The sequence below is a fragment of the Pteropus medius genome, unplaced genomic scaffold, assembly GCF_902729225.1.
Source record: "Pteropus medius unplaced genomic scaffold, Ma_sr-lr_union100, whole genome shotgun sequence".
Classification (NCBI taxonomy): Eukaryota; Metazoa; Chordata; class Mammalia; order Chiroptera; family Pteropodidae; genus Pteropus; species Pteropus medius.
Window position 1 is genome coordinate 2,307,443 of NW_024353517.1, and position 11,463 is coordinate 2,318,905.

Sequence of the window (11,463 nt, forward strand, 5' to 3'; positions counted from 1 at the left end):
TTTAAGAAATCATTGGTAAGTGTACAGAAACTAGAAAGCCAAATGTGACACATTAGAGACCCTCTATTTATCACACAGGCTAGGACCTAGAAAGCAAAATCGACTTCTAGGTGGAAGGCAATAGACATAAAAAGTTACAGACGTTCTAGTTCGATCCCCTCATGTCTTACATAAGAAAGGTCCTGGTGTCCATGACTTGCAAACTACAGCTCCTGTCCCCACTGTTTAACTTTGGACTCAAGCATTGTCTAGGACTGGGGATTTCATAATCCAGGCTACCAGCCTTCCCAGCTATAGAGTGATGAAAAGAGCAAGGTAAGAACAATGGAATCAGATTGACCTGGATTTGAATCTAGATTCTACCCATTTCCACCTGGGTGGACATTGAGCAAGATATTTTCACCTCTCTGCACCTCAGTTTTTTAATCTATAAAATGAAAGTAATAGTGCTGACCTCTCAAAGCAGTTGTGAGGATATGAATACTGCAAGTAAAGTGCCTAATACAGCATAGGGCACATGGCACAAACTCAATAAATGGCAGCTCTGGTTAGACCATTCTGAGCTTGGCCTTTATTAGAAACATAGAGTGGGCAGTCAGAAAGAAAAGGCTAGGCCCTGGCTCCAGCCCTCTGGATTCTACCTGCTTCAGACTGCTGTGCTTCTGCCAACCCCCATCTCCACAAAACTGCACCCAAGATGGAGGCCCACACCTCAACCACACCGTGGGAACAGCAAGTAACTTCTCTGATATGGCCTCATTACACCCATGAGGTTCCCAATCACCTTTCTTATATCTGCCGAGGGTGCCTATGTCTCTCTCTCCTCATCCACAGTGAACTGACAAGCCAGGTATAACATTTATTGACTACACACCACTATACGCCACACACAGAGCGGAGAGGGAGACTAAAAACAAGATATGCTTTCTCCTCTCCATGAGGTTACAGAGCAGGAGAAGAAATGGGAGATGCACGTGCAAAGAGTTGTTTCCAATTGAAGAGTCACAACAGAGTTCACGTGTGTGTGTGTGTGTGTGTGTGAGAGAGAGAGAGAGAGAGAGACAGAGAGACAGAGAGACAGAGAGACAGAGAGAGGCTTCACAGAAGACTAGATGCTTGAGTTGAGCTGAATCATTAAGAATTTATTAGTGAGACCAAGAGATCAATGGTAGAAGATATATTTAAGATTGAGGGAATATGGAGGAATAAAATTACATTTTGAATGTCAGGGTGCTATTTAACAACTAGTGTTTTTCCATGTGTAGTTCAAGGCCCTTATTTATTAGAATTAGCTATGGATCTAGTTTAAAATGTAAATTCCTGAGCACTACAGCCTACAATTCTGATTTGGGGTTAAGATGTGGATTTAGGGCCAAAGGGGTGAGAATAAGACACATGAGGTAATTTTTATACATATTAAAGATAGAAGAACTCTTTTAGAATGTAAAATCTAAGGCAAAAATGATGGAAAGATAGGTGGGAGTTAAGTCACAGAATGCCTTTTACATTATGTTAAGGAGCTAGATTTCATCTTATATGCTAGTGGTCCTCCAAATGTGGTCCCAGGACGTGCAACCGTAGCACTTCCAGAAACTTGTTGAAAATACAAACTCTCAGGCCTGGCAATCTTAACATAACTACTATATAGACAATTGGAGCCACTGAAAGATTTCAAGTATAAGAAGGATATGGGCACATCTGTATTTCAAACAAATTACATAGGCTGCACAATAGAAGATAATTTAGAAGAAGCCAGACTGGGAGTGATATCACTAAGGAGGTGACCAGCTATGAAGTCAGAGGGTTTTGATGGTACCATACAGTTTCCAGGAGATTCTTCACCTTGGTTTTCTATCCTCCTGGGTAGGCTGACTTATTTGGCATGAGGCCATCACCCAAAACAAGAGGCTCCTAGAGGATGAAGCAAATGCTTTTCCAGGTGGGGATGCCTATTGCGAAGCTGAAACTAAAGTTTAGGAAACCCTAGGGGAAAGCAAAGATTTCTAGAAACACCCCTGCCTAAGGTAATGGCATCTTCCAATAGATCTAAGACTGCCCCGCAATACGAAGAGCTCAGAAACCCAGCCGTGTCCTCAGCACTAACTCAAACTGCTGCCACCTCTCCTTAGCTCCTAAAGGCCCCAGTGCTCTGTGCCAACACTCTGGCCCCTCTGAAACTCTCTGATTCTGCCTGCTCAGATACTCTAGACAGCCCTCAGCCAGAACAGGTAGTGTGCCCCAGGTGAGGGCAATACTCATTGGGTGTCTCCGCAGGACTTAAGAAGCTGATAAAAGGTGACACTTGCCCTCGTCTCAGAAGAGAGCAAGCTGTCAAGCCTACTCACGCAGACTTTGCTGGCTGGTCTGAGAACTAGAGCCCTGTTTCTGAGCCTCAGACACTGTAGCTCACCTGGGCTTCTAAATACAGTGTCTGTGCCTCTGACCTGGGTATTCTGAAGCCTCAGGAAATCCATTGCCCAACCTTTCTTTTCCTGATTTCCCAGAGCACAGCCATGGAAACATCAGATACCAATACTAAGAAGCTTGAAAAGGATTCTCAAGTGGCTACTCATTGTACATCCTGAAAGATCCATGGACATAGACCAAAAATTATCCTGCCAGTCAGAACAAGAAATGAGAGGAGAGAACATAGTGACCATTCTATAGTCACTTGGGATTTGAAAAAAAAGAAGTGTTAAATCCAAGTTGCCAGTGGTGCTCAACTGTGGGCAATTTTACTCCCAAGTAGACTTTTGGCAGTGTCTGCAGACATTATAAACAATTACAGCTGGAGTAGGGGAATGGTACTGGCATCTGGTGGGCCAGAGATGCTGCTAAACAGTTCACAATGCGTAGAAAAGCACCCCCAAACAAAGAATTATCCAGCCCCAAATGTCAACAGTACCGAGGTTGAGAATCTCTGCTCTGGGCAATCTCAGGTTCACAGGAGTCCTTACTGGCCCCAGACTTTCCCAAGGAAGCAGTTAAAGTCCAGATTCAAAGCCTCTGTCATCAGATGTTCTGGCTGAGTGCCCAAAAATCCTAGAGATATGTGAAACCATGATGGAGGCTCTAAAGATGCCCAGAGGAAGCAGGGAGTATACAGGACGTCTCTGACCCTTCTATGATGACCCTTGAATCAGCTAAGAGTTTCCAAACCATCTCTGAATTCAGAGTTACCATGAAAGTCCACAGCTTGTCTTCGCAGAGATGTGTACCTGGAGCTAACATAGGAGTCTTAGAGACTCCCCAGGGTATTCCAGAGACTCCCCAGGGTAAAGCTATTCCTAATGCCCTTTGAAAATGATAATCTAGCTACTAAAGCTCTGTCTAAATATTGCTAACCTCCTCTCTCTGAGAGCCTATTAGAGAAGGGAAGGAGCGGGCAGGCATACCCAAGAGGGATGTCCAAAACACATTTGTAACAAGGAACTCTGTCCTAGGGTGAACTCTGAGAGTTGGCCTTCTAAACAAGCATTCCAGGTGCTTAATTAATTATCTGAGGTGGAGGGCTGGCCCATGTGGAAAGTATACTGTACACCCAAGAATTCTGAAGGTAAAAAGAGGCTCGAAGTCCACACCGACTGATAAACTATGTGAGTCTTATATGGCTTGTTATAAGCCGTAAGCATTGGGAAATCTGCAACTCTGGTTATTTTAAGTTCTATCATTTTTATTGCTTTATTTGAAAATGGTCTCTAACATTATTTTACGTGTTCTTTTACAAAATGATCAACTGATTGTGGGTGCTCGTTTTTTTGGTTAATGACAAATTTTATATTTCCCTCAAATTTACTATATTCTAAAATATGGTCAGGAAATACAAGGAAATGCTATCTCTCTATTTCCTTGGCCCCATTGCTTTTTTTCCACATACTCCTGTCCAATACCTGTGTTGTAGGATTGTTGGGAGGATTACATAAAATAAAGTAGGTAAGAAAGACATCACAATGCCTAGCATACAATAAGGTTCTCGATATGTTAGCTATCATTACTACCAGCAGGAGCAATAGCACCTGAAATTTCTGAATCCCAGAGTTGCAACTCTGACTCTCCAGAAAGGAAGCAAACCCTTGCCTGACTGCTTTATTTCTCCTGCCTCCATCATTTTCATCTCCTGACGGTTAAATCTACTTTTGAGTCCAACCAATAGACTTTGGTCATTTTTCAGCCAACCTTGATAAAAACAAGATATACACCAACTGTCTTCAGCCAACTTTCAGCAGGGCTTGAAGTTAACCCACCTTTTCTGGATCCAAGGTCTAGTAGCCCAGCCTACCTGTGAAAGTCGAGCACTCCTCGAAAGTCCTTTACTCTTAGCCAGCCCAGGAATCCAGCGTTCCACGGTCATGTCCAGGTGGATCCAGACACGGCAGTACTTTGGCCTTTCATGACCTGGGTGCCTAATCCTTTGGCCAAATTTCCAAAGAAGGGAATAAATGATTTACAGAGTTGGCAGGGCTGAAGGACTGAAGACATGGCAAACTTCAAAAGGAAGCGATTGCAGCCCTTTCTCTTGTACTTTCTTACTCCGGACCCTGAAGTCATTCCTGCCTTCCTTAGCACTTTCAATTCAGGGCTGTCATAATCTTCCATTCTGAACAAAGTTTCTTTTGTAGTCTAAAAGAAACTTTACCCCTATACAAAAAAAAAAAAAAAAAAATTCCCGAGTCTTTCTGGAAATGTAACTAATGTACTACAACAATGCTCCAGTTCATTCATTTGGTCCGATTGTGTTTTTCATAAAAATGTGAAATAAGATAAAATATTAACACATGCCATTAATATTGGTGTTAGCTATTACTAGTTTGTGATAATATATAACATTAATGACAACACAAAAACATTAAAAACAGCTCTGCTAGCTGCTAATTTTATGACTTCTATTATCATGTAATTAATGTATAGAGTAAAAAAAATATATGGGGTACATCAATTTGGGGTAGAATGAATCAGAGAGGCAGAGAGGCTAGAAAGAGAAAATCTAGTTAGCGGCTGTTGGGAAAATATAAACAATAGATGATGAAGATATGAGTCAAGATTTGTAGTCTGGTATTTGCAATTATCTCTAATGAATACATAACCAACACCCTAAATATTGTCACCTTTCCAAATCTGCAGATTCCCTGGCCTTAGAAGAACATAATTCTTATTTCCCAAGCCCACTCTCTCTCATTAAGGCAAGTTATTTTGCTATTGATCACAACACAGAGCTGCCAAAGCAGGCATTTCTCCCTTAATCTTGGCCCAACTTCCTTGCTGCCTGGAGTCCGGAAGGCATTCCTGGACAGGGGCAAAACAGGACACTCTGCTGTGACCACTCTGGCCACAGCCTCTCACCAGGGAGTAGTCACCTGAGCAGTATTCAAAACCAAGAATCAAGGTGTGGTCTGAGCTCTTTTAAGCTAAAGGTTTGGGGGCTCCTGGTGAGTCCCCAGAGAAGAATCCAGAAGAGGAAGATGAAAGGGGGGTGCTCCACTAGGAGGGGACTCTCACTCTATCTCACTGTCAGCCTTCTGCTTCAAGGTAAGGTGGGCAAGAACAGGGAAGACCAGAGTGTGGTTCTGAAGGACATCTAGAAACTTCCCTCTAGCACTTGAAGGACTTTCAGAATTAATAAGTTAAATATTTCTTCTATAATGTCTGGGTCTTGATTTCCTTTTGGTGACAGGCAGAAAGACATTCCGCTGGTCAGGACAAACAACCTTCCTCTATTCCTACCTGCATAGGAATTTACCAAACTGTCCCATTTCACCACCTCTCCAAATTCCACCTTTTTACTGACCTCCAATGCCCCTTTCCACTCTATCTCTTTTTCCTTTGATATGATATCTATGAGAAGAGTAGCCACTAATTTTAAACATGGTCTAAAAAAGTAAGTAAAAACACCAAAGGAGGGTGGGGATCAGTCTGAGGTAGAAGGAAGTGGAGACTTTGCTTCCACGAGGAAGTATTTGTTTCCAGTCCAGGCACATACCTTAAATATTAAGGAAAGAGATGGAGATGGAGAAGGTTAGGCAGAGAAAAAGATCACACAAAGATGGAAGTGGGCAAAGATTCTGCTCAGGTACTGCCCAGATCGCTCCCTGGTCACAGCTAAGAGACCATACCACATAGGCATCACTATGTGATTGGCGTATGATATATGCTCAGTGGTATTGTCTAATGATCCCAATGCTGGAAATAAACTCCTAGATAAGAGGTCACTAGATATTTGCCCCTAGATATGGGCAAAATAAATGCATAGCACCAAGGTAAGTACCCATTCAGAATACCTACTACATATTCTTCATACCTACCTAGTAAGTGCAGTGTTTGCTTCTCTTATCTTTTTGATAAATCAGTTCTTACAGAAGTCCCTTAGGAAGGAATGCAGAAGAGAAATACATTAGAGCAGATTTCTAAGTGACCCGGACTACAAGTTTTAGGGCAGTGCTCAGCAGTGCTACTAGGAGAGCCCAAGAGGCTTGCAATGGGTATACCAAAAGGCACCTTGCAGTGGCTGCCATTGCACCAAGGCTGAGTTTGCGTAGAGATTTGCGCAGGTTTTGCATGAGGATGAAACAATAGGAATGAGAATAGAGTACTGACTCGGCTCACCACATCATCTTCCACCATTTGCCTACCAGACCAGCCCATCCTCTCCAGTCCTGGCAGGAAGAGGTTTAGGCCTTGAGGAGTCTTAGTCCAGGAAGGAGGGTTCCTTTGCACCTCCCAGTATGTCTCCTGTTTTCACTCTCTGCAGAGAGGCTCCAGCTCTGGCAATAGAGACCCTCTCTCAAAGTCTCTGCTCTCTTCAGGAAGAAGTGATGCTTTCACCATCAATTGCTCAGGTTTTGACCAGCATGGGGTGGATCCTGCTGCCTTCCAAGCAGTGTTTGACAGAAAGGCCTTCCGTCCAGTCATCAGCTTCAGCATCCCTACACATGTCAACCTCTCCTTCACCCTGTCTGCCATCCTGGAAGTGGTGAGACCTGGTCCCCACTTTCCATGCCTTCTAATAGGGAACAAGAATGTCGACTCAGCATTGTTCTGGTCCAGTGGTAAACAGTGGTACCCTAAATGGACTTCATACAAATAAAGGGTTTTCTTGTGAGATGGGGAGACATAAAGAAAAGGGCTGCAATGATATTTTTTCAGGAAGGATTTATCCTTGAGTTCTGTCCTTTCTGGAAAGAAGTGGTCTGTCTGTCAATGAAAACCTAACTTGTACCTAGATACAAGAGGAGACAAGTAAGGGAAAAACAGGCCAGCATGTAGAACTATGCCTAGATCAATAAATTAGTAAATATTGATAAGAGTACGAGGTGGGAGAGGGCCAAGTCTTTTTGCACTAGTAATCTCGGATGGGAATTTCTTTACCAGGATGCACAGCTCCAGCTTCTGACATCATTCTTGTGGATTAATTTGGTAAGACATATTCACCTATCCCATTCTCAGTTTCATTTATAAGTTTTATTTGAAGAGTAACTTAAAGGTTTTGCAACCCAAATCTCTGCCCAATGTATAAATCTTTCTGAGACAAATAAATCCATCTAGAACTGGGCTGGCCCTATGGACACGAATCTCCTTGGGCAGTTTAGGAAGGTAGAAATGTTGACCCCCCCCAAAATGGCCAAGTGGTTGCAGGCCAATCTGTTGGTGTGTTCATGCATCCAAGTGGTATTAGGCTATATTTAAGGTCTCTCTGGGGGGGACTGGGGGGAAGGGCATTGAGGGGTACTTTGTTAATGACACATGGGTAGATAAAGAGGAGGAGATAGGCTGTGGTCATTAGGGACAAAAGTGGAGTTAGAAGATCAGAGTTTACAGAATGGGAAAGGCAGGAGAGGCTGACTGAGCAAGCTAAAGCATCCCTCACCTCTAATTCCCACTGCCCTGCATGCAGATTTGGGACAATCCTTTTATCAGTTGGAACCCAGAAGAATGTGTCAGCATCAATAAACTCACTGTATCAGCTAAAAACCTGTGGCTCCCAGACATCTTCATCATGGAATCGTGTGTATCTGAGCTGGGAAAAGCCCGCATAAAGCCCATCTGCAAAGAACAACCTTGGGTCAGTGCAGGGCACAGGGACACTGAAAGATTCAGACAGGGGCAAGGTTTCAATTAATCAACTCCAACAAAACACTATGAGAAATAGAAGAGAAGAGACAGAGTGATATGAAAGAGCCTAAGAGGAAAGCACAGCAAGAAAAGACCTGGGAAGAAAGGGAGACAAAAGTAAATTAAGGCACCCACAGACCCACCTCTTCCTGTCTCTTACAAGCAGCATGGAAACGAGTCAGGCACCTCCAGATCTCACCGCATATGTCAGCAGTGAAGGTCGAATAAGGTATGATAGGCCAGCACGGGTGACCAGTATCTGTAACCTGGACATCTTCTACTTCCCTTTTGACCAACAGAACTGCACCTTCACCTTCAGTTCCTTCCTCTACACAGGTGAGCAAGACACATTTCGGCAGCTATCTAAGATTTAGGGGGAAATATTTAAGTGGTGTAGGTATTATTAGAGAAGAGTTTAGTGTTTCTTAACTCTGGCTGCCCACTAAAGCTTTTTAAAAGTACTAATAACTATGCATCACCCCAGAGAGTTCAATTTAATTGTTCCAGGTGGGACCCAGGCACTGTTAGTTTTCATATCTCATCAGATGTTGCTAATGTGCAGAGTTAAGAACTACTACTTTAATTCCTCAGTAAAATCTAAAACAAAACAAAAAACAGTAAACTACTGTTTTAGGTCTTGGATGACCCTTGCACCAGTTGAGGCCCACCTGACCCTGCAAACCTTCTAACTTTAGTAGCCAACGCACTTAAACCAGTAAATCAATGTAACCGAATGCTACCAGGTGTCATGTGGCAAATTTGGATAAATCGATCATTATAATAGGCATGCATGTAATTATAAAAATGTCGAGCTGTTCAAAACTGATTCCACTAAAACAACACCATACAACTGGGGAATTGAGAAGGAAAATAGGAATGACTCCAAAAGTTCTTGACGCATGTCAAGTCATATCTAAAATTCCCATAACAGCTTAGACTCACTCTTGTTTTCAACCAAAAAGATCATACACATATGAACTGCCAGTCCTGTAGCCCACTTCTGAAAAGCAGGATGCCCTACTTTAAAAGGGAAGAAAGGAAAATTTGTTGAAAAAGCTTAGTGGGGAAGGAATTGAATTTTGTGGGCAGGAGGCTTGAGAGCACTGTGGACTAAGTTGTCCGGCCTCCTTTGCAGTGGACAGCATGGTCCTAGGCATGAACAAGGAAGTATGGGAGATAACAGAAACGTCTCGTCACATCATTCAGACTCAGGGAGAGTGGGAGCTCCTGGGCATTAACAAGGCCACCCCAAAGATGTCGGTGAGCAGCAATGTATATGACCAGATCATGTTCTATGTAAGTCCAGGGGTCACTCCTTGACTTCTGATCCCATTTGCTCTGTGGTTTTCCATTTGATCGAAAGCTCTTTGGGATATAAAAAGAAACTCTAGGGGGTTAAGCACCTGCTCCCCACTCCACCCTCTACCATAATGGCCCTAAAGAAGGATCCCTAGGATCTCTGCCCTACATAGAGAAAGAGCAACTTGACTGTCATAAGAATGGAGCAGCCACCTATCTGATGGTACAAAGGGCCCTATCTGCCTCTAAACATCTACAGTTGTATTCCTAGGAGGTTGGACACAAATGAAAATTAGAGAATAAATTGGAAGCACTTCTGCATGATTAAATGTGTGTGTTACCTAAAGAGATCATCCCATAGCCAACCTAATAGCACATCGACAAGGATTAGACAGTCAAATATACAGTTGGGCCTCTGGCATCAGTTTATTTGTCACATTCTCCACACTCTCCGCTCCCTACCAGGTGACCATCAGGCGCAGGCCCAGACTCTACGTCATAAACCTTCTGGTGCCCAGTAGCTTTCTGGTTGCCATTGATGCCCTCAGCTTCTACCTGCCGGCAGAAAGCGAGACTTGCGTCCCATTCAAGATAACGCTTCTTCTGGGCTACAATGTCTTCCTGCTCATGATGAATGACTTACTTCCTTCCAGTGGCACCCCTCTCATCGGTATGGCCTCTCCCACTTTCTGGGGAAGCAAAGGCAGCAGAGGACTGGGAGGGGGACCAGGAGAACCAGCGGTCTCTCTTAAGGAGAAAAGGGGTCCTGAGGAAAAATTGATTTGGGGAAGGAAGCTTAAGAAAAGTGAGGAGATGATTCTGCCCTGATTTACTTATAATTCGCTTTACCCTCAGGTGTCTACTTTGCTCTGTGTCTGTCACTGATGGTGCTCAGCCTGCTGGAGACCATCTTCATCACCTACTTGCTGCACCTGGCCACCACCTGGCCCCCACCCATGCCTCGATGGCTCCACTCCCTGCTTCTACACTGTGCCAGCCCAACAAAATGCTGCCCCGCTGTGCCCCAGAAAGGAAATACGGGCCCTGGCCTCACTCCTGCCCACCTGCCTGGTAAGGAAGTCAGCTCCACCCACACTCTCTTTTCTCATGCCTCTGTTTCTCTGCTCCTGCCTCTTCCCTGTTCCCCTCCCTCCCTGGTGACCTTCAAAGTCCATGGCTAGGTTTCTATCTGTCCTTAGGTCTGAAGGAGCCATTGGAGTTGGTGGGGAAGGTGCCAGGTTCCCAAGAGGCAGAGGTAAATGGGTGCCCTGGGCCAACGAGGGCTGGGCAGGGAGATGAGGCTCAGAAGCAGTGCTTGGTCAGCCTGTGGGTGCAGTTCAGCCACGTGATGGACACCCTGCTCTTCCGTCTCTACCTGCTCTTCATGGCTCCCTCTATCATCACAGTCATTGTCCTCTGGAACACCTAGGCAGACATCCACATCTACCTCTCCCTGCAAATTGCAGCTTCAGCTTCTCCTTGTCTTAAGTCCAGCCAGACCAAGGCTCCTTTCCTAATCTTAGCCACTTACCCCCAGTGACTACCGCGTCCCCTTCTATGTTCCCAAAACTTCAGTGCAGCCCTACCAAGCAAGTTCATTATAGCCCTAGACAGTTTCCTGACTTCTCATACGCCATGGTCCTCATTCCTGTACACTTTCAATGTCCCTTAGCCACACCTAACTTCAATAAAGGTCCAGGTCAGCCGAATCTCTCCGTGATTGATTGTTCTAATAAATGACTCTCTAAGAAGTACTGGCCCTTCGGTACATTTATGATAGGTCCACAAACACTGGAGCGGAGAGTCCTCTTGCAGAAGCTTTGATACTTCATCTTAAATAGGTGTAATCTGATTTGATTTTAAGTCTTTCAGACACTTTCAGAGTTTTAAAAGAATAAAAAGGTCAAGTTTCATTTGCAAAACATTTCTTTCATCAACCATTTCCATTTCCCTTTTTTTTTTAATCTCTCTCATTCTTGAAATTACTCTTTGAAGTAAATATTGTGTCTTTTTTTTTTTTCTGAGAGTTTCCTCTGATTTAACAAAATCAAACAAAGA

The 11,463-nt window shown here is 43.9% G+C and overlaps 1 protein-coding gene across 1 annotated transcript; it reads left to right on the forward strand.

The window, feature by feature from the left end:
• Nucleotides 1-5,431: 5,431 nt before the first annotated feature.
• On the forward strand, nucleotides 5,432-11,124 carry LOC120592863 (5-hydroxytryptamine receptor 3C-like). The gene is made up of 9 exons (XM_039850559.1): nucleotides 5,432-5,526; nucleotides 6,801-6,967; nucleotides 7,366-7,410; nucleotides 7,889-7,998; nucleotides 8,273-8,442; nucleotides 9,242-9,402; nucleotides 9,871-10,075; nucleotides 10,261-10,476; nucleotides 10,605-11,124. Exons 1-9 carry the CDS (start codon nucleotides 5,460-5,462, stop codon nucleotides 10,832-10,834), a joined length of 1,371 nt encoding a protein of 456 aa, XP_039706493.1. The 5' UTR covers nucleotides 5,432-5,459; the 3' UTR covers nucleotides 10,835-11,124.
• Nucleotides 11,125-11,463: the final 339 nt, after the last annotated feature.